Below are 24,703 nucleotides of genomic sequence, written 5' to 3' on the forward strand. Positions count from 1 at the left end.
TTCATAGTAAGTGTTTTAAAGAGGTCTTTGAAAAATTAAGCTATAGTATGTTCCTATTATTTAACGTCGAGGTAGACCTGTGTTCGGAAAGTTACTGAGAGTTAGATTGATTGGGGATGTGTGTTAGCGATCAACGAGTTTGATCGTAGTTTGTGATAGGTACCTAGTCCCTAGTTATTGGAAGAATTATTTTTAACCTTTCTTGGAGGGTTTACGAAGCTTATTGTAAGGTGCACGTTTGTCGTTTTGTAATGATAATATATTGTTAACGAAACCTCCTTTTCAAAGTGAAACCTCCTTCAAGATCTTTAGTGAAACCTCTTTCGAACCTGGGATTTGACAAGCAGTCCGCTATAAAAGACGGAGCGCGCTTAGCAACGCTCTCTCTCCGCTGTCAGCTGGCTTCGCTGGAACATCTCCGTGACATTCGTTGTATTTATTCAGCATAGCAGCCATATTGTTATTTCGATAATTGCCATTCATATTCCTTTGCAGTAATTAGAGTTTGATGTATTAACTTTAAGTTATTTTTGTAATGATTTGGTTAAATTGTTCGTGATGTAACCGTGCTTTCTTTTTAAAAACCTGTCCTCACTTCTGGTTTCTAAGAATATTAATGTTAAAGAAATACGGGAACTAACGCGATATTTTACCTTGATTTGCCCGACGTTTCGAACAGGTTACACCGGTCGTGGTTGTTTTTATTTTGTATTGATATAGTTTTAAAAATGTAAATATTAGTATAGTTTAATTTAATGATAATTGTAGCTTTTAAAACAATAAGTTTTGTAATGATATTTATTACCTTTTGAGAAGCGAAAACAACACTTTTAAAACGTTCCGATTAATACGTAATATAATCCACCTATGGCTTTATATTTTTTTTAAAGTGCTCAATTTTTTTTGTTGGTATTAGCGTATTTTTTTTTTGGTTTCCATGAGAAGTGGTTTCAAAACGAAATGATTTACTCATATAATCTTTTTCAGTTCATTTCCACCCTTTCATCGAGTGTATCTGACGTCTCTGATACCAGGCTCGCATAGACACAAACATATGATCAGGCATTACATTAGTTCCTATTCACTGATATGGCCCGCATGTACCCAATTAATTAGATAAATGAGCTAAATTACTAATAATGACATTGCTAGTGTCGCACTAAATACTCATTAATGATCTGCGGCTACTACTGTAATACTTAATAGGTTTTAATTTACCTTTTATCATCATTTTATTTTTATTATATTTAATTTCAATATTGACATTTGAAACGCAACAATTATTAGTGCTTTAGGATACATTTGTGACCTTGTAACGAGATATTATTATCTAAGTATTGATTTGTTATTAGTGAAGCTGAATTTAAAAGAGAATGCTCGTATCAAACTTCACAAAGAAATGAACAAGAATTTTGATCCTTGAAATATAATCTAACTTTAGAAAAAGGGCAAACCAAAAAACCCGCTTAAGGGCTCAGCTCGTTACATGCAACAGTAACGAACACGAAAAGAAATGAAGTTTGCTATTCCATAATTCCCTTTTCCGACTTTCCGACCAAAAATCAATATGAAACGCTCAAAGTTCCGAAAGTAGGGTGTTCAATAAAAAAAGAATTGATGATAATAATCGCTTCCCTTCATTTTTTCCTCGGATTCCGTAATGGTCGGTGAAACATCGAATGCTAGCAAATTGCTAACCATTTGAGCTTTTACTTCAATTCCGATATTGTAATAGTGCTAGCATGGGTCTTTGGCGCCATTAGTACGTGGCGTAATTGTGCACTAGTGTACTTTTATGTCTGAACGTAAGGTTACCTAAACTTTTATAGTTTTTCATATTAAATTCACTTTTTATTCTTTAATTTTTATATTGGTATAACGATTCATATTTTAATATTGGTTGAGATTTACGGCGAGTACTCAGAATCAATCTAAATTGCACGTTCCCGTTGCTGCAGTACTTATATTTTTCTGAATTCTTTGGATCTTCTTGCACATCAAAATCAAACTATATTAGAACTAGCATAAAACCTAAAGTGGAAAAACAAGAAAAACATTCCGTACCCACATATCAGTTTGGCCAACTTTAGTATTTGTATTTGGCCCCGCTGAAAGTTTCATAAGGTTCATCTATTGTGGCGTAGGAGAAAACTGAAGCATGTTTTGAACCCAACGCTTTGTAATAACAATCTTCATGCAAATGTTGAGAACATTTTGAGGATAAGTTGCACCTTAAACTTAGCTATTAAATACTTTTACGAGAACATATACTCGTCTCTTGAATTCGTGAACTTGGAGTTATGATATATATTAAAGTGACTACTTACGACAAGACCGTAACGGAATGATTACTAACACTTCAACAGTAGACAGTCATCTCTTCTTATATAGGTACCAATCTAGTTCTTACAATAATTTCACACATAATTAATGATCTTAAAATGAGAAGAAAGAAGAGTAGTCATCATTCTTTCTTCTAATGATTACTTGAAATACACCTATCCTAGGTTATAAAAATTCTAAATAACAACACGTTACCTTTTCTATTCTCACTATCAACCTTCGTCAACATCTAAACACATTTCCCCTCTATTTTTGCATACTTTTGCTCACCGAACTAAATTAATTCAAGCTTGGTCTACGGCTTGCCTTACAAGCGTAATAACAACATCTAGTGTTACTAATCATGCAGAGCATTTCCATATAATTACACGCAAACACATGTATGCATATCCCGTCTGGATAAGGAGGTCACAACTTGAGGCCTTGTTACGCAATTGAAGCGAATAAACGCACGCCGCCATGCTTGGTTACTTACCTGTAACAAGAGAAATGGTTTTGTTAGGTAAATGTAATTCTTATTTTATGATGAAATTAAGAATTAGTAATTTTGGTAGGAGTTTATGTATTTGTATAGTGTCAAATTATTAGTTTACATGAATTATGGTGTTGCCTCAGGTATGAATTGTCTGAGAGAAATAAATTTAAATAATAAACTTATAAATTTAATTTCATACGCAGTCAATTCTTTTCATTTCGAAGTTGAATAATGTTAAACTGTAATTATTTTGTAATTAATTATACTACATGCTTCAACTTCGAGGCAAAATTATTGCCAAAATTGCAACCGCGAACTCGGTAATAAAAATAATATTGAAACTATTTTGAAAACCTATCGCCATAAATTTGGCAGCTGGCAAATTATTTATTTATAATACTTTGAAGTTTCAGCTGGGAACATAGAATACATAGAAACCTCTTTTGTATAAAGTATCACACCCGGAGCGTATGAACCATAAACGTACGTATAAACCTACAACTCATGAATCCTCAAAAACAAAAGTTTGTAAGGGCGGGCACTGTCACGTCTACCAAGATAATGACGTCACGCAAGCTAGGCGCAAATTTGACGCACGTGGGTAGTCGCAAGGAGTTTATTATAAATTTAAAATCCTCTGTGGAAAGCGTTACTCTTGGAATAAATGTACATTTTCATGTGCTATTCATTTTTTTATAGTTGTAAAAAATATGCTCCAATATATCTTTGATACTAATTTTATTCTTGTCTTGAGTACGTTAAAAATTTATAAATACAAACATTATCTATCTACATTTAATTTTATATCCAAGCCTGTGGGTTATAAAAGTGGTGATCATTATTAAGAAAGATCAGTACATTACAAATATGACTAATTCACTAGTGAAAAACCGATACTTATGTTTGCAACATTTATAAACAGAGTATATTTAATTTAAATTGGTAAACTTGAAAATATTTAAACTACGTAAAATAGTTTTGAAAGACTCATAAAATAGCAACGTATAGAGTCTCCCAATCGATTTTGTCTTACAAAGCAAACAACACAAAATTAATGTGTGTACACATGGAAATTATTGTATCGCACCATGTTAGTAATTAATTAAAAGATTTTATCGACGCCAGATTGGGCTTCTCGGCGAGAGCTTGTTACACAACCGCAACCGTTGAAAATATCGGTGTCCGCAAAGTCAACAGTTCAGCATAATTGAATCGACATAGGTAATGGTTGTGATAAAGGAAGGTGGGTCGCCACCTGTAAGGGGGTTGCCACGTGCAGAAACTGTGCAAGCGAGAGCGCAACATCACCCCTCCCCGTCACACTAATGGCTGACGTATACGTGTGCTTCCAGGTAGCGTGGGAGCTATGCGTGTCGAGGAGACTGGCGCAACATATGTTTCACATCCAAATATATGCCACACACCGTCCCGTTATTTTGTTTCATAGGTACGTACGTAAATAGGTCTCTGTTACAAGTTTCGATTTCAATACGCCATTGTAGGGCGGCGTTTGATAACGAATTCAATCATGGGGAAGTAGGTGACGCAATTTGCGTTCATACGCCTCAAAGAAACGATCGTAAAGGGATTTTTATTCCCTCGGTAACACCAAATAGGGATGAATTTTAGCGATAAGTATTCATATTTATTTAATCTCTATGGTTGATTGTTTCTTCTATATATCGTTGACTAACTATGAATGTCAAACTGACAACATGATTTTATTATAGCAAGTGAATAAAATACAAAAAAATGATCACCCTATTTGATAACTCAACAGTAATGCTTTTGGGTGCTAATGCAACGCAAATGTTAATAGTTGCACTACTGTTACTGCCAGTTAGCGACATTGTTAGTCTTTCCAAATATATTAAACGCTGGTCATATACATTGAAAAGAAATAAGTTATATTATGTTGCTGTATTAATGTACATCCTAGTAATTGGTTGTTATGGAATTGTGGCCCCAATGCACACATTACATTACTACAGAATACCGGCCTATCTACGACCAACTGAGACACCACAAGAAAAATTAGAACGCATTATCCAAGTAACAAACGCAACCAGAAACTACTTGCTTGCCGGGTTCTCTCTTTTTTATGTGCTAGTCATTTGGAGATTACAAGATTTTATACTGTTTTCAGCTACTCTACATGAATTTTCGGATTTAATGGGAAACTATGATTTAGTTGACATAGATCAGGTAACTGAAGGAGAGGGCGTTACATCCATAATAGGAGAACTTGATGACGCTATAAATTACCATGAGGATGAAGAAGTAAATCCTCACTGGCCCGTTTTAGATGAACTGCAGGCAAAAGACAAGCTACGCCTTAAAACATTCTTGGAAGAAACTTCCCAGAATCCAGCCGAAGAAGTTGTCGATTCTATGATATGTATACAAGACAGTTCAGAGGAAAAAACAGAAACAACATCAGGAATATCGCAAGACAGAGATTTGCCAGAACCGGTACATTTAATAAGAAAGAAACTAAAGGAAATTAAAAAGAAGAAGCAAGAAATACTAAAATTGAAAGCAAAAGCTAAGACTGAAACTGTTAACAAAGGCGAACACTCTGATTACAGCGACTGTACTGACGACGAAAATAATAAAAAATCTGACAAAAAAATTAAAGTAAGATCTAAAAAGTCTGAAAACCCTCAAAACGAAAAAATACTTGAAACATCTCCAGAAAGTAAAACACCTAAAAGTCCTCAAGCATCTGCAAAGCGTCAAGCACCTCAAAATCCGGAAACATCTGTTCTCCCTCAACCACCTGACAATCCTCTGATACCTCAAAATCCTCAACCACCTCAAAATCCTCAACCACCTCAAAAGCCTCAAACACCTCAAAAGCCTCAACCACCACAAAGTCCTCAACCACCTTTAAATCCTCAAGCACCGCAGAATCCCCAACCACCGCAAAATCTTCAGCCACCGCAAAATCCTGAACCACCGCAAAATCTTCAGCCACCGCAAAATCCTGAACCACCGCAAAATCTTCAACCACCGCAAAATCCTCAAACACCCGTATATCCTCAACCACGTCAACGTTCTCCACCACCTCAAAACCCTCCAACTCCACAAAGCCCTCCAGCACAACAAAACCCTCAAACATCTCAAGGTACTCGAACATCCCAAGGAACCCAAACATCTAAAAATCCCGATAACGACGGTAACAAAAAGACATCATGATAAACTTGTTTAGTATTATCATCGGTTCTTCTCTCTTTATGGAATTAGCTATAATAATGGCACTTTTAAGACCCATACAGCAACCAGGTGCCTTAAGAGACCTTTATTGCGACTTTAAAAAAAAATTTGCTTACCCAACAAAAATAATTGTACTTCTTATGGCTATTTTATTTGTAAGCACACTTTTAGAAATTTCTTGGGAAAGTACCAATCATCATCGTGCATTAGCGAACTCTCATGACGCCCATCTTATAATACAATTCTATGTAAGCAAGATCTCACTTTGTTATATTTGCTTTTTCATGGAGATTTATCTTATATTCGTTATAGAATGGATTGCCGAGTTTACGATACGGGTAGCAAGGTTACTTGAGTTTGAACTTATGTGTAGGCATGCTGTTTTAACAAGAGATGACACAGCTGCACAGATCTCGAATACTGCACTAGTCATGGCAAACTATGGAACTAGTTACAAAGCCATTCATACAAGTGATTCCGATGACTTTTTCATAAAACCGCCTAAAGTTGAATAAAACATTTGGTTTATTAAGAGACCTTTATTGCGACTTTAAAAAAAAATTTGCTTATCCAACAAAAATAATTGTACTTCTTATGGCTATTTTATTTGTAAGCACACTTTTAGAAATTTCTTGGGAAAGTACCAATCATCATCGTGCATTAGCGAACTCTCATGACGCCCATCTTATAATACAATTCTATGTAAGCAAGATCTCACTTTGTTATATTTGCTTTTTCATGGAGATTTATCTTATATTCGTTATAGAATGGATTGCCGAGTTTACGATAAGGGTAGCAAGGTTACTTGAGTTTGAACTTATGTGTAGGCATGCTGTTTTAACAAGAGATGACACAGCTGCACAGATCTCGAATACTGCACTAGTCATGGCAAACTATGGAACTAGTTACAAAGCCATTCATACAAGTGATTCCGATGACTTTTTCATAAAACCGCCTAAAGTTGAATAAAACATTTGGTTTATTTTTAAATTACTTCAATAACTACCTAAAAAACTCGAAATGGACGAAATTTTTATTTAATTAAATAAATCAATATGTAAAGTTTATGAAATCTCAAGGCTCCACAACTATATTATATTTGTATTTATAATGATGACGAAAAAATAAATATCATTGAATTCACGATTTTGCGTATTTGATTGACAAACCAATACACAACCATACTTTATTCTAGCATGTATCACCTATAAAATAGTTCAAAAGCATATTGACAGCGAAAACCTAGAAAAAAAGAAAATGATCAACGAGGAAGAAAACAATCGCTTGTCATAATCTTGACAGTATATTGTCAATAAAAAGTGAAGCGTGCAAAATATGAAAAGGGAAAAGTGAAAATCATCTTTCAACGCAAAAATGCCATAGTTTTATCCACTAACCAGTACCAATATTATCAAGATCAACAAAATGGACGCCAGCTGCATGATTCTGACCGGATTGCTACTCATTCAAATGGCCATGGTGCTCATCATGCTGAACCCGATATACGATGTCCGCAAGCTTACCCAGTTCATAAGCAATCTAACAAAAAATTACAGACGAACTTACTTATTTTTCGTTGCATTCTATTTCACATCAGTTTTGTACCTTGGCATGTATTTACCATTACAAAGCATCCACAAATTGATTTTCAACGTTGGCCTCCATGAGTATGACAAACTGATTCTGCTGCACAACGTCGAGAAGAACTACATAACTGCCGGATTTTCTCTTTTTCTAGTCGTGGTCATATATGGCGTGAGAGCTTTACTTTCATACACAGCCAGTCTGACTTTGCTCGCAGAGAAACGAAGCCAACCCTTGATCGTCAGATCAAAGTCCAAGGAAAAGTGCGTGCCTAACGAAAGCATCCTACCTAATTTGCTTCGGGTTAAGAGATCTATATCCTACGAAACAGTTTTATTTACAAACGAACTCCGGGAACAACTTAAAGTTATTATCAAGAGCGTTGAATACCCTCACGAGAGATGCGCGCTTTCTAGCATTTTGGAGGCAAGCAACATCACCATGTCGTGATTGTATACTTTTCCCAATAAATTCTTCGTTCATTTTCCGTGTTGTTTTTTCTGAACTATTGGTTACGTAGACAGTCGCAAGTATTTGGAAATTCCTTGGTATTACACAGGGGCGAGGCAACGGGAAATATTCCAAGACACGGCTATAAAAATAAAATGCCAGTACAGAAGTAAGGGAAAGAAAAATGTCGAATAAGAACGCTTGGAGTGTGAGAAAAAAGGGAGCGTGTATACATTAGAGGGCCGAAATGTTTTCCGTTGAATTGAGTATAACGTTTATAGGGTTCCGCACAGAATCATAAAACGGAATACTTATTGATTCGACGCGATACATTCTGTCTGCAGGTTAAGTAACGTAATGTGGGTTGGTGCCTGAAAGCCGGTGGTGACCTCATAATCAATAAACGTTAATTGTTTATTCGATCTTCATCCTTCAAATTCGCATGTCCAAAATGCAAGTCTAGTACTTTTCATATGGAACACCAGTGACGTGGATCCATAAATGTAGAGTTGGTCTAAACCCACCTCTAACCTCATGGTAAAAGCAATTTTGAATCATAATTTTATAATAAGTAAATGTATAATGCCTTTCATCTAAGACCAACATTGATTATAGTCTGGCCGCCGAATACATGCGTATTGTGTTCTGGCACCAATTCAAAATTGCCAGAGCTCCAGTCGTCAGGTACCCAAGAATTAATGCCATACTGTTTAAATTTAGCATTGTTCGCCTAAATATAGGAATGCTTGGTATTATTTTTTGCGCTTCATCAGGTCAGGGATACGCGAGTGGTAAGTTTAATCATTGGTTTTTTGTATGGCTTGGTAATATGACTTTTGTGATTGCTTGTGTTACAATATGGGATGTTGTTCTGTAGGATTACGTCAGATTTCATATCTTTTACATACATTTTGGGATCTAATTTATAACTATGTTTTGCCTTTAGCTTAGCAGTTTAAATATAAGGTGTAAGTTATAATAAGTTAAGAGAATTCAGATTAGAAGTTTGTTTTTATGATAATGCCTTGACAATCGCTCAATATCCTAAGGAAACCTAAATTCCCGATATTGAATTCTGAAATCACAAGACTACATATTGTGTAAATAAGCTTGGTTGCAAAATCTCATTCCTCTTAAACCTTTACAGACTTCCATTACCACTGTATGCTGATTATTAATTAAATAGTAAAAAAAAACCAATAAAATTCTTGGAAACTGAAAATAATCAAATATAAAACTATAGGCAGCCCAAACTCCTGAATACCTACAATCGTACACATTTATAATTACCGTCGAACTTGGAAAGAATCCCGAAAACGTATTTTGCGGTGACCGTAAGATCTCGAGGGACAGGCACGCAGTGCGCTTGATAAATATTACATCACTGAATCTGCTTTAAATTGTAGGAGAGGTAATTCCAAGAAGATATGCAGTTTTATGGCTAGCTCGTGACTTTGGGTTTGGGGTCATATAAAAATGGATTAGTACTGGTTTGTGGTAATTGCGGTTTACTGCTGCTTATGAATTTTTTGTCGAGAAGTTGAACTGTTGGTGTCTTGAGTTCCGGTTGGTATGTATAAGTTTTATAGATTATTTTTTGTGTTGTCGAGTGTGAAGTCGGTAATCAGGTTTGTAATTGTTTAACATAATACACAAATACTTGTCCTTTGTGGGAATCTATCTTGGATGAAATTTAATGATTTAATTTATTCAGCCGTCGTAATAGGATAGACGTGGTCACTTTTACATGTATTTTTTCGCGCTGTGTGGGTTTGGCGTAGTGATTTCAGCCACTCGACTTTCCGTGCATTTAAATTGCGTGCATGTAGGTATGAATATATTTCGTAATTTATATGATTGTGTCCCCAAATACTTTAAAGGTATTACATAATTGCGTGAACTATAATTATTTTGCTTTGAAATTCACTGCTCATACAAGATGCCCAAAAAGTCTATCATATATTCATATTTTTAACCATCATCTTTTTTTAGACTATGTACAATTTAATTACAATGTGTAATGGAATGGCACAGAAACAGATGAGCGTAAATACACAATACATAAAAAAAATCCGAACCAAAAAACAAACGTTAAAAATATTGTAAAATGCTTGTACAGGCATTTTATCGGCTCACACACGCTAGGCCGGCGTGACCCTGAATATCGTATCGAACATAAAGTGGAGGCTACACTGTCAGCTAGCGAACGAAAAATCGCTTCACTTCATGTTTTGGTTTATCATCTTAACACGAAGACCCATGGAACATAGCGTGGTAGAATACGTATTTTTGAAGCTAAGAAGCGTTGAGAAATAAACAGCGACCAATAACGATAACTACTACTGCACTGACATAGCTATAACTATGCTGTAAATAAATATTATATTTTCTTAATTTGGTTTTAGGCACCATTAAGAATTATTTCACAAAAATACAACACCAGTTTTTACCGTATATTGAAATTTGAACTTTGAACGAGGCGTGTTTGGCCTGTTCGCTCGCTCGCTAGCTTTCAGTGAGCCCTGCCTTTAGCCAGCGGGTAACGCTCGAAGCCAATTAGTGATTTGACACTGTTTACACCCCACCAATTCTAAACCCGACGCGTTTACTACGAGTAGCTGCGACGAGGGTACGGGGCGTAACTAATATTGGGAGTATAACGTATATTATACGGCAGCTTTATTTTATACTTGAGTAAATATTCGTAAAATAGATTTTCAATTTCACAGTATCATTTTTAACTTAATTCATTAATAGTAACGTAAAAACTAGTCCTTCGGTTTATGCTGTTCAATTTGTAAATTAATAAAATACTATAAATCAAATCACAAAAAAGATGTTGCTTATTAAGTAATGTTCGAAAATGAGTCCTTGCTATGCCCGCAGTAAATTAATAAAAAGCTGTTATGATTTTAGCCTTGGCAAAAAATGCGCCCTTCTTTTCTAAATGTATAAGAGCAGGCAATCTCGAAAGAGAAATTAACCAAAACCTAACTTAAACCTCTTAAAATTTTAACAAGGCGAAATAAATTTTAACAACTTTATACGAAAAACTGTGAGCAGTTCAATATAACGTAACCTAACCTATTCCTGAAAATCCAATCAATTCCCAAGTCACAACAATATTATTTCATTGCAGCCATACACAAGCTTTACCAGAACTTACTCTAAGCCCCGAAATCCTTAGCAAAGTCCGTAAAAGAAGTTAAAAAAGGTATTTACTGACCGTAATTACTGTTATCGAAGAGTATTTGCTTTAAGATTTATTTTATCCACATGTATTACCGAGGGTCGTTGGTTAGTCACCGGTTTCGAAACAAACAGGAAACGGGAACTGCCCTATAAATGGTATTATGGTATAAACGACGAGAGATTAGCGAATAAGGAAGTGTTTTTAAGGTGATTCGCTTTTGTTTTATGTTGTTGTTCTTTTGTTATTTTCTTTTTGTATTTTCTCGATGGTTAATGGTAAAATCGATTTTAATGGTGGGTTTGGTGGTTAGGTTCGTTCATTGTGCAGACGTGAGCAAAAATGTTTTAGTCCTAAATGGTTGAAGTGTATTTCTTATAAAAATGGTTTAATAGTTATGAAATGTATAACTAGAAGTTTGTAGTTATCAATACTCTTAACAAAAACGTTTGATACGTTTTTTACAGTGATTTTACTGAACATCATTCGGAACCAAATTCTTCTCTTTTGAGCACAAACTATAGTCCACTTAAGATTTACTTTTCCTTTTTTCAATCCGTAAACTAACATTTCTCAAAAATCGATCTGAAAATAGAGGGTAAACAAAATTAATATTCCCGCTGTCGCTTATGATTTACGCCTGTATTGCTATCCTGATAAAACTTAGATGTATTCTTTTCAACCGAATCCTTTGATCTGCCCAATCGTGAGAGTTATTTTTTCTGGGACACGCAATCGCAAGTCTTGGAGGCTATTTCTTATATGAATGATTTATTTTATTGAAGTCTCTGTATTTTTGTCTTACTTGTCGTATGATGAAATATGGATATCACCTGATATGTAAGACTCTTGAATACAGTTGTCGTGATGAATATTTTATTGTTACGAAGACAAATGTTCGTTTTTGGTTTTGTATACTAGATCTGCCAGGGACGATGATGAATTATTTCTATTTTTTAACAGGTCAGCTATTTTACGATGTATCCCTTTGAAAGAGATTCGATGTCATCAAAATATTAAGTGTCACTTCTTCATTCAGTTACGTAAAAATTTAAACAGCTGTTCATGATGTAATTAAGTAATACGACCATTGATAAACGTAAAAAGGCACGTACTGAGAAAACGCTTACGTGTACATTTTGGTAGGATACGTGTGAAAATGAATATGGACCAAGAGTAAGCGGGCAGCGGGTGACTTAAAAACGCGTTTACGAGTCGCGTGTTATCCCCAGGCTGACCGTCACGCCGGGACACGGCTGCAGGCACGCGCCGCGCCGGCCGGCTATCGACCTGCTTTTTTTGCGACGCCAGCTTTATATTTACAAAGCTCACCTATAAAATATACGCTTGTGGGAAAAATCCCTTTTATTATAACAGTCCTTTTCGCAATAACAAAACCCCGGGCATATCAAATATTTGTCGTAAAATAAGCTTTCACAGAAACCAATTACTTTACTAAATACAAATGTGACGTCATTAAAATGTAGAACAAACACTGAAACTATGAAGCGATTGGTTTATTACGTATATTGCTATTTCTGTGTACTGTAAATATTCAAGCGTGGAAAATAAAAATGGATGAGAATAAAATTCATCACACTTAATAACGGGTAAACGAGTTGCAAACGACGCATACGTTGCTGTTACCAAAAATATTAAACCGTCCTTTTGTACCGCAGGCCTATTTATAAAAAGCAGGTAACCACCTATCGGGGTAACCTCCGCCCGCAGAGTTCCCTAAATTCACGAAAAAACAATTGAACACACGATAAAATCACGAACACTCTGATAAAAACGAACGTACAATTTTCTCCGGTTCAAAGTTTAAGTGTTTTAACCCGTGGAGTAATAGTGCTGGAAAATCTTGGCGAAACAGCTTAATATAAGCCGTCTGTAGATAGAGGGAGACAGATATAGTGGTCCTGCTAATGGCTTAGGGCAGGCGAGCCAAAGGCACACTCGTAAATAAATGAGCGAATGTGTTTTCTTTTTTTTCTATTTTTTCTTGGCGTGGGTGCACATAGCTCTGAAGTTAGGGTCGGAATGGATTGTTCTATGACTAGTTGTAACGTCGAAAGTAGGTTAGTTCTGTATGTTTAGCTGGCGTTATGAGAGCCTTTTTATACGCTGGCGCGGGAAATATCTGGGCAAGTATTTGTTATGATAACGTATAAAATTATGATGGTACTTTTTATGCTGTTTTCTGTTTTGTGTGTAAAATGTAAAAATATTTAGTAACAGCTCTATACAACCTTGCATCAAATTATAGATAAAATAAAATATAATTCAATAATGTAAAAATCGTATTTTTAATTACATTTAGAGGCGTAGTATCTTTAATTTCTTTACATCAAATTCATAAAGAATCTTCTAGTATGAAAATAACATTTTAAAAATGCCATTTTGTCGAATGCTAGTCAAGAGCACTCTTCATTAACGAATATGTATGTTTCTAAAAACTACCACATATTATGTATATTGTTGTGCTTAAAAGTGTTCACGAATGCTGTAAGACAAAATTTATCCAATCCACCCTCAGTTTATTGTAGCCATTTTCTGGCGCCCATTGTTGCAGGGGGAGGGGGCTGTAGTTCGTGACCGTACGCCGACGGGGCCTGTGGTATAAGTTATAAATATAAAGCGAAATGTAACTTTAAGGAAAAGTATTAAAGCATAAATTGACTCGCAAATTTAAATGAGGAATAACAGGGGCTAGGAAAATTAGTCAATAATTATTTTTATGTCAACCATAAATTAACAAATAAATTATAGTATTATAGTGTTACAATACATTTCGTCTTTGACTCTTCTTTTGGTCAAGTGGTTAGTAGCCCTGATTGCCATGCCGGGTTCTAATTATTCCAAATATTTTTTGATAAGGACTTTCAATTGTTCTGTATCGGGGTGTAAATTATGTTTAATATTTGTTGCTGTTTATGAGTAGTAACTCATAGTACAAGTTTTGCAAAGTTTGAAACTAGATGACGTTGTAAATTATAGGATTTTAATATAACTCTAAATAAATATAATTTCTTACAATATTTTGTACTGTTCCCGCTTTCGCCTATAAATTGTACCGCCGCCTTGTTACAGAAAACGAACGCAAGCTTCGTCCGAGACCCGATGTATCTGATATAACCTTAAATTATTAATGTTTATTCACGTATTTACTTCTCCCGCTGAGTCTGTTCTCAACAGACGCAAGTATCTGAGATACATTTGCTTGTGTGCTTTTATATTTAGATGTTTTGAAGAAATTTTTGTCATAAGTTTTATATGATCTTCAAGACATGCTTTAATGGTCAGATATTGTAATAAAATTAAAGTAGTAATTTCACAATTTTTATACTCCTAAAAATCGATGAAATGTTGGATATATTGATATTTAAAAATGATTTTCTATTTTAATTTGAAAGAAATATTTCGGTTAACATGTGTTAACAACCTATAGACACTGATTATGTAGTTTATAACAAAGAGTATTTATTCCAACGTTTTATTTAAAAATACATCGTTGAAAACTTGTTGATTAATTACAATGATTTGCCGTTTTTGTATCGTCCATTTTTTTGGTACGGGCTTTTTTCATACATTTTACTTTGCATGAAGCACTCAGTACCTTTCCATTGTTTATGATATAAAATATCCCGAAAGCAAAGTAGAAAATTTCAAATTTATTGCGATAAAATACGAATATATGTATCTGTATAAGTAATGATGAAAAAAAACTGTGAAAAATATATAGAGGACTTGGGACGAGGGAATATCGTTTTGATATTTCGACTCATCACACATCCGATTTCGCGCATTTTTGGCATTCACTATATCTTACTGTTGCATAATTTAACATACAACTTTCCATCGCTATACAAAGTTTACATAATCAGTTTCAGGTTTTGCACATCAAGCAATGGCCTGCATAAAATACCTATACGACCGTCTTGTTGACCGCCACTCAACCCTGACAGAGGAAACTAAACCCGACCTCCTCGAACCGATAGTACCTAATAATGCTTGCGCATCATACTTACACCATAATCTTTGAAGTGGGCGTTTCGTTTATGTTAATTTTTAAGGGTCGAAACAGAATATTTGCAAGGGCAACAACCCATTTATTTTTACGATACGACCTAAAACGTTAAAGTTTATTTTTAGGATTACCATCCCCTACAGTTTGTGGACACATTTTTAAAAGACATTCTCTATTTACTGTTGACACTTCGATAATAATATGATCTTAAATTTTAGTACATTGATTTTAATATTACATGTGTATTGTGTAATTTAAAAGTCGTACGTCACATTAATTATAGATTTTGGCTTTCCATTCAGTATAAAATTCGTATCCCCATTTTTATATGCATTTTCATTTATAGTTTATAACATAGTCAGTATATCAGAAAAAATATGGTATGCGAATTTTGAACACCTCTATATAGTGCAAAACTGTATCCGATGAGTAAGTTTTAAGCTAATATTTTAATGGAATTCATCGAAGCGTTAAGACAGGTTAAACCCCAGGATGTGGTGCGTTAGTTGTAGAGTTACGGAAATATACGGAAGTAAACAAATAGTTTGTTCAATATTAAGAGAAGCTTTTAATAGCTTGATGTTGAATATAAATTGATGGGCAGAACGTAAAGCGTATAATTATAATGGAATGAAATCACAACTCCGTTATTGTAAATAATATAATCTAACTGTTAGCGATTAGTAGAGTAGAGCCATTTTAAATAAACTGCTGAGTCACATAAAGATTATAAGGCTAAGATAATATAAAGAAAGAACCCACTCACATACGCTAAATACCAGCCTAATTAAATTTGAACAAACATCTCGCAACTCAGACCACACACCCCCATACACCCTAACTCCAACATTTTACTGTGTTTGTAAAACATTTGTATAAATACATCCTGTTTATCATATTTATTGTCGTTCCAGTCATAACCTATGCTGTTAACATAGTTACTGCACAAAATATGGGGCGGAATAGTAACTGTGGCGAACTGGCGACCGGGGAATGGGGTCAGCCCGCCATGCCAATATTTGGATGAAAGTACTTGTAGTAATGTGGTTGATTGCTGCGTAAGCAACGGAGGTACGTTTGGCAATTGTTTTTCGGATTAAGAAGATTATGTTGAGAAAAAGTAGTAGGTATTAAATATCCACAAGATGTACATAGATGTCTGGATGAAAACCCTGAAAGAAGATGTACATAGATGAAAACGCTGAAAGCTTTTGATATCAAGCAAGCTTTAAAAAAAAATGAAAAAGAGGTTTATTATCAGGATTATTTGCTCGTAAAACAGTAATATTACCACCATGGAAGCAAGACCTCGTAATACCTTGTTGGCAGTTAAGTCTCGCTTTTATAACGGCATAGTTTTGCTAAAAACATACTAGTTAAAAAAAAACATTTTCTTATGATTCTATTATGCACTTTAATCAAATTCCTTTTAGTATACAAAGAAACTTATGATACCTAAATATACCAATACTTAAGGTAAGTTTACATAAAAATACCCTATGGCTTTTCCATAGGCTAGTTACTGGACCAATTATAACACGACAGCCAACATATTTCATCACACAATGGTAATGACAACATCTATAGGAGCATTATCATATAATATTATTATGACGTAATTATATTTAACCGCTCATGAACTGCGACCATTAACCCGATCAGGGATATTATTGTAACATAATTCAATATAATTAAACAAGGTACTTTAATATCATAGGAGTAAAATATTTGATTTATAGTACTGATTTTTAAAGTAACCATCACTTAAAGAAAAATCGAAATCAACCCTTTACTTGACTTAAAAATACTAGCTTATAAGTTTAAAAAATACTTCGTTGCAGCAACAAAAAGCAAGAATACAAAATCACGCAAAAAAAATGTTGCATCTGATCGAAACATAACAGTTTAATAGGGAAACATTACAATATTCAAACATCACCGTTAATACTCACCCGTAACTACACGTATTTCCATTGAAAACAAATATCAAAATAGCGAACACCCTATATAAAACCGGTAAACATAACTGCCGCCACCTGTTCGCGACCTAAAGGATACAAAGCGGTGCGTGACAAATAGATGATTTGGGCCAGTCGGGGCTTTTGTCAATGAGTTGACGTAACAATTCGAAGGCAACTTGTCACAATTATTGTTAGTTTGGGTGCCATTTTGGCGAAAATGGGAGATGGTAGTGAGATAACTGTCCGTACGGGAAGTTCGACTAACGAAAAATACGTTTATTGTATACAATTATTTTGATGTAGCATTGCATGTTCCCACAAATATAAGACCTTCGCTTATGAGTGCTTTATGACAGAATACAAAAAAGGTTCTAAATGTAACTAGCCTGATTACTACTTATTCAAAAAATTATCTACGCAAACAAAAATACTTGTAAATATACATTCCTCATAAGATAAGCTATATAAATCTCTGTAGCTAGACACATTCAGCGCTTCAGAACTTTTCCATTAAACCACATTTTTCAGCGCCTCCGCATAGCCAGGTTAAAACATTTTATTCCTCGCCATTCTTTGTTTTTAACGAGTTTTTTTTTTCAGCATTTTTAGTCGCTTTCTGCAACATACATATCTAAATAGGATACGCTAAGATAAAATCTTTTGACAAGATAATTTTAATTTTAGACTGTTTTCGTTTTAACAATTTTCATTCCTAATTTTGCAAATTTGTACTATTTCCAAAATTATCCTTTAAATAAAATTGAAACATGCTTCATTCTTATTATATAAAACTAACTATAAAAATATGGGAGAAGGCGCTTCCTGACATACAGGTTTTTACCTAGTTTGGGATTCAGAGGCTTCATAGGCTTTTGTAACCTGATATTATGTCAAATAAAGATTTGATTTATTATTCATTTATTTATTATTATTTGCCTTTCTTTGTTTTCCTTACAATTGATGCTCCATTTATGAAAATGTTGATATATAGTATTAACTATTGAAAATTTGCAAAGTCTCAAAGTTTACAAATATGGCAGACCCTTTTAGATATTGTTGTAGAAGACTCATCTGTATAGCCAAGAACTTCAAACAAATCTATTTTAAAATCTATTCGTCTGAGGGTTTGCCATCAATCTGTCGCGACCCCGGGTCCCGTCACCACGATCCATCATCGCTTTTATCACAGAGTTCGATTGTTTTAGTACCAAAACTATCAACACTCGATGGTATGTTAACGATGAGAATTAGTTATTATTTTCTTTAGATTCTGATTGTTCAATTTAATATTAGGCAATTTTTCTTTTTAGTTGTATAAAACAACTAATTATTTATTAAATGAAATGAAATTTCCTAATCATGAGCTGACGCGGTGGACTCCGGTTGGGTCCGAAATTAGTCGGCCAAACCCTATAAATACGCGTAACTAAACCGTTACATCATTTAATAATGAATCAGTCTCACGATAGTTATTATAAAAAACGAATAATTATTATTTCTTTGAATAAATAAATAAAAAAAAACAGATCTAAATACGTACGAGATGCGCACTTTGCACATCTCCGATATTTTTAATCATAAAATTGAAATTGTTTACGCTTTTAACAAATTAATACATTTAACAAAAGACAACACACGAAAACAAACACGCACACAACATCGAAAACCATCGTAAAGATATACAAACATGTATTTAATCAAAGCATTGATTATTTATCTGATTAAAAGGGGTTCCCCGAGGCGTAGACATTCGTCCGAACTCAGGTCAATCAATTCGCATTTATCAGAATACATTTGGGCAGATCAATACTTTCAATATTGTTGTTCAATCTCTTGGTTTAGGTCATCTTTAATGAATTTTGGTCACAGAAAGACTATAGGGAGAACTACAATTACTGCTGTCTCATTTTGAATTCGCACTCTCTTATTTATGAAAAGGTACCTGGCTCGTACTGGATACGGAAACTAGCATAGTGTAGTACTCAGTCACTACTTGAAAGAGCCCTATCTCCAGCAGTAGACCACGATAAGTGGAATTGATTTATTCATTAATTGATAACATTATTACATAACGAGTTTATACGCACCAATAATAAAACCTTATTTTGCCAAGACTCTTTGCAAGAAGCGTGTTACGGTCAATACTGCTAGTACGCTAGCCTATCACCCTAAAACGCTGTCGGTCTCAGATAAGCTAGATCCACAATAAACATAACACTAACAGATATAATATTGCTGGTATACTGATACTGGTGTTATGGATAATCGCTAATAACCGTGATATCTGCTCGATTGATTCTATACATGGGCCTGGTATTTGTTGGGCCGTAAATGTATTTGATTTGTCGAGTACATTTTGATGTATGCAATTAAGAAGTAGGATCGAGTTAGTAAAGAGTGAGTAGAAGAAAAGAATAAGTAGTTGTAATTGTTTCTTGTCAGAAAAAAAATCTATTAAGTTTTTGAGCTTGTGCTTATGTGTATATCTGTATATTATGCAATCGGAAATTTTCTGTTCGTAACCCCGAAATAAAAACTCCTAATCCCTAATCTGTTGTGACTACCACACAGACAAAATAAAACCTATCATTACATGTCATAATCTAAAAAGAGACGGAAAAACCGTTCAGTCAGTAATTGATACAAAACAGGACAAATATCAACAGAACGGTCGACCAAACAGTAAATGTTACACAAACACGGTTTTATTTTACATAATAAACAATTTTTGTACATAATGTATAATACTGTACAATTTAGCGAGGTTGACTGCGCATGTAATGCCCTATCCCGGGAGACATTGTTTCTGCATTCGCTAATTTTCCTCCCACCCGACTCCACTGTTATTTCGAACAAAATAATTTTAACACAAAAATATGGAGTAGCAATTTTAAAGAAATGCGTGATTCTTTTGTTATTTGAATTACTGTGTTTTATTATTCTTGTTTAAATGTTTCTGACGTAAATGTGTTTATAAGAAATTGCTTTGATAGGTTATTAATGAATTTATTTTAAGTGTACGATGAATCACTGTACTTACTACTATGTTTCCTTATATTTTCAAAAATATGGATCAAAAATAGTAAAATCACTTTTAGTTATCATTGTGATCTATAATGTCTAATTGATTTATAAAAAATATTTAGTTATTCTTGTAATATTAAGCCAAAATCACCGCAAACATCCTTTCAAGCTACAAGCTGCATACAGTTTAAAATGAACGACTTGTGTGAATTATTGACTCGTTCCGTAGGAGTTCTCCATTCAATTTATTTCGAGTATAACTGAACACTGAGTAATAAAAACACCCACTCAGTTATCGGAATATTCCAATTTTATTTTTTTATTAAACCCGTGTTTATCTTTCAAGCGATTCTCTTCGAGCTTTATTGTGGATTAAACGTTCACTGGAAAATTTCAACGCATACGTTCCCAAGGCTGTTTCTGATGCGGTCGCGTTTTCAATCAAAACAATTTTAAACGAAATTTTGATGAATATTTTTTATTATTTGCAGTTGAAAATTCATGCTTCTGTTTCTTTAATTAATTGGAATTATTTGGCTGGCGTTTTGATGTTTTTAATTATTGGGAAGTGAAGCTTTTGGTTGATGATTTTTGTTCGTTAACATATTAATAGCATTTATTTACAGGTGTATTTCATGCATTGCGGTACTGAACAGTATTTAGTTATACACAGTTTAAAATACAAAAACATTAAATCTCGTTAGATGTCGCCTCCTTGTATCAGTGTCCAGTAAAGTTCAGAATGTTATCGAGCAACCATTCTACATATTTATGGGTACTAACTGTGTTTACACATAAACAAATCAAACCAAGACCGAATACTCAAACCAAAAAACAACTATTCTAGAAGCGGTCCTATCCACAAAAATGCTAAGCCAACAGTTTTATAGCCCTCCATCCATATTCCTGTGTGGATACGTATACGTACCAATATTCAAGTAAGCCCACTGTAACTTATTGATATTAACCCATGTTACATTGCAGATATAATGGTATATGACACATCTAGATTTTTTACGACCCCTAAGAGTGACGTTTATTGCCGAAGTGCGTAGTATAGTGAGGTGTATGTATTATTGCCCCATTACACAAGAAGGGTCATGTTTGATATACTCTATGTGTGTTTTTTTGGACATAAAACCGTGCCTGTCATCTTTAATGTTGTTGGCTGTATCTTTCCGATGAACTGCTTAAGAGTTTGTGTTCTTGGAGGGGTAATTTCTAATTTTCATCTATTGTTTAAGGAGGTATTTTGGAAGCCAGTTCCGATGTAAAAATGGCGTAATGTCTTCTTTAAGGTTTTATTTGATACTCCCAGGTATGAACTGTAATATGAATATTACTCCTATTTATGCATAGGTAAAATAAGTGCCACCAAGTGTGCAAGTGTTTAATATCCTCTGTACACATTAAATCTCACTCAAATTTGAAAAATAGCTCTTTTGAAATATAATTTAAAAGCTTTTCTCTAGAGAAAATAAACGTCAATCTACATGTTAAAAATAATAAATTTGATACCTGGAATACCAAATTAATGCGTTTCATCCCCCGCGATCTCTACTGGAACGCAACCGCGGTAACCAGATCCCACAGATCGATTGATCTGCGCAAAAGTAAGCCGAAGCTTCCAAAAATATGCAAAATATCGAAAATAAATTCATTTAAACATTGCGACGGTAGTTACTGTCGTAATGTCCGATCGTTTTAACACATTTAGTCCATTAATCTGTATTTTTATGCCCCGAAATTTGTTGGCGGGATAGTGTGGGGTATAAATGTTATGGAACGACCGGTTACACGGGTATTCAATTAATAGCCCCGTTATTATTTCAGTTGAGAATGTCCTAGAAATGCTTCGATTTATCGGCAATTACTTAGAAAGTTTACTTCGATAACAATCAAATATTATATTGGATTTCGGTACTGACAGTATTTAAGATTTTGTTATATGAGGAACTTATACTATATAATAATAATATATACTTATACTTTAATTTATTTCTCTATGTTTGGTCTTTCCAAGTCAGTTACTTTATTCCGTAAGATGACGTCACATTTTTTATTTAGGTAAGTATTTGATCAAAATGCAGGAATACAGAAAGCTCAGGTAGAGGAGTCCAATAAAATAAATATCAGCTGACTCCAGGAATATTTAAGAGGCGGCAAGCTCTTAGATACTGCCGCAATAGGGTCGTCATTGATTATTTAATGGTGCGTAGGTACGCACTGCAGCTAATAAACGTCCAGGAACACGAAAGAGGATTAAATTGTGGAAAATGAAGAAGATAAAATGAACTATAGTACCACGGAGCATTTGTTTTTTTTTGCGTAACATATAGACGAATTTTTTTGTTAATGTTATTACGATGTCTATAAAATGACTACAAAAATGTTTCGCATCATATCGTTTAACGTTATATACATTAAGTACAAAATACTAGTGCAAATAGTCGCATCAAATACTTAAATCACACGCAAAACTTAACGACCAACCAAATCCGGTTGTCATAGCAAAGTCTATAACACGGAACTAATTAACAACTTCAAAACTAAACCTAGACTAAAACAAAGTGGAACAACAACCAAAAACCGCTATTCGATACACATTTTGAGAGTCTGAAGAAGCCTGAATTCATAAGGCCATTGGCAAACTGGCCGTTGGAAGCCTGGCTTGAATTTTGCATCTAAAGTGACTTTATAAGCTCATCAAAGTGTCTAATGTACACACGGGTGGCGACGATAATCTGTGCATGCTTGGACCGGGTCTATGATATGTGCTAGGGAACGTTTTGAGGTGATCGGTGATAGTTTTGGGCGAGTTTGTTTGCTTTAAGCTATTCTGATATTAAGCTGCTGACAGTACAAGCTACTGAATATTGCTATAGCGTTTTGTTGTTTTTATGGGATAATGTTATAGTACTAGTCTGCCAATGTAGATTCTTAAAGACAATAGTGATTATTTCTATCTCAAAATAAGTATCAATTATCTTTTATCATTTCGGAAGATAGACAAAATTGTATTCGAGTTCTCAAAACAAATCTTTGATTTTAAATAAGAAAGTCAATACACAACATCAAAAGTTCAGTACGCAAAACAAGCTGACTTAACAGGACTTTTTGCCTCTTTCTATCTTTGCGTGAAAGAAAAGGATGCTGAAACACTTTCTCGTCATTTCCATGAATCCCTTAGTCTTGGCCATGGAATAATCTCCTTTTCATTTCAGAGAATCTTTGCACTGATCGCTAGCAAGATAACTATTGTATTACAAGATAGCCTTCGCCCGCGGCTCTGTTTGTGTAAAGACAGAAAATGCAAAGCGTATTGATTTATTTTAAAATAAGGGTAGCTAACAGAGAGTTCGTTCGGTTTTGTTGTTGTTTTCCAAATGAACGGTATTTGTGATTAAGTTAATGAAATAAGTGGTTTTTCGAAATGAATATTGCTCATACTAGTGTGTATTTTATTGATGGTAAATTGTTACATAATAAACTAATTGGCAAAAAGTATACTAGGATTTTTTTACACTAAAATAATTTTTATACCAACCTTTAATATTGGCACTTAAACTAAATTGAATTGGAACAATAATAATCTTCAGTTGCTTTCAACGATACAAACACATCCGACAATATTATTTTTAGATGAAACGAAAACCAATCAAATAAAGAGGTCAACACAGAATACGTCGTAAAGTTATTGTTTGGGAATCTAAAAATTGCCAATGCATTCAGTTTGAATTGATTCACTCCAGTGATAAAACTCTCCACACGACCCACATCACTAACAATCCATTTCCAACACTCAAAATAAGCTATTCACCTGTTAACTCTTCCATTTCCCGGCCACAAACAAAATAACAAAACCAACATCAACAAAACTAGCAATGGAATAGAAACAAAACTATAATCCCGCTCTCACACACCGCATAACCGCATTCTCATGAAGCTGTGTATAAAGGAACCATTGATGCGTCGATGACGGATTTGCGTTGGAACAAATTAGTACCGGATAAGTCGTTACCGCGATCAAACCAATCGCTGTGCAAGGAAATGACGTATCCCTGTTCATTTGAGAAGGGAAATCGTGAACCGTTGAACGGAAGTTTCGTTCGTTCGCGCCAATTAAGGGGCGTGGAGCCCGCGATTGTCGATAACGTGAAGCCTGTAGCTTCAAAAAGTAAAAGAGCAAGAAGTCGCGGCCATTAATGGCTGGTAGAAAGTCCTTCAAACGTTCTTAGAGCAAAATTTAGTAATGAAACGAGTCCTGGTTCAAAGAAAAATGATCAATAAAAGGGGACTTTTTGTCAGCGGGCACTTATGTTCTTGTAGGGGTATTAATTATAACTCAAATTGTTACCAGACATTGCAGTTAATGTTGGACATGTTCACCCTGTTTTCGATACTCTATGATACAATTATGGAAAATAGTC

General features: G+C 34.4%; 3 protein-coding genes across 3 annotated transcripts in view; 2 read left to right on the forward strand and 1 right to left on the reverse strand.

Moving 5' to 3' along the window:
* Window positions 1-24,703, reverse strand: part of LOC113503414 — a 46,224-nt gene that overhangs the window by 14,906 nt on the left and 6,615 nt on the right. The window lies entirely within an intron of this gene.
* On the forward strand, window positions 3,863-6,551 carry LOC113503411 (sporozoite surface protein 2-like). Its single transcript, XM_026885359.1, has 2 exons — window positions 3,863-4,669; window positions 4,965-6,551. The coding sequence occupies exon 2, from the start codon at window positions 4,991-4,993 to the stop codon at window positions 6,014-6,016; it is 1,026 nt and encodes a 341-aa protein (XP_026741160.1). The 5' UTR covers window positions 3,863-4,669; window positions 4,965-4,990; the 3' UTR covers window positions 6,017-6,551.
* On the forward strand, window positions 7,297-8,105 carry LOC113503413. The gene has a single exon (XM_026885360.1). It carries the CDS (start codon window positions 7,460-7,462, stop codon window positions 8,066-8,068), a length of 609 nt encoding a protein of 202 aa, XP_026741161.1. The 5' UTR covers window positions 7,297-7,459; the 3' UTR covers window positions 8,069-8,105.

The sequence above is a fragment of the Trichoplusia ni genome, chromosome 19 (genome assembly GCF_003590095.1).
Source record: "Trichoplusia ni isolate ovarian cell line Hi5 chromosome 19, tn1, whole genome shotgun sequence".
Classification (NCBI taxonomy): Eukaryota; Metazoa; Arthropoda; class Insecta; order Lepidoptera; family Noctuidae; genus Trichoplusia; species Trichoplusia ni.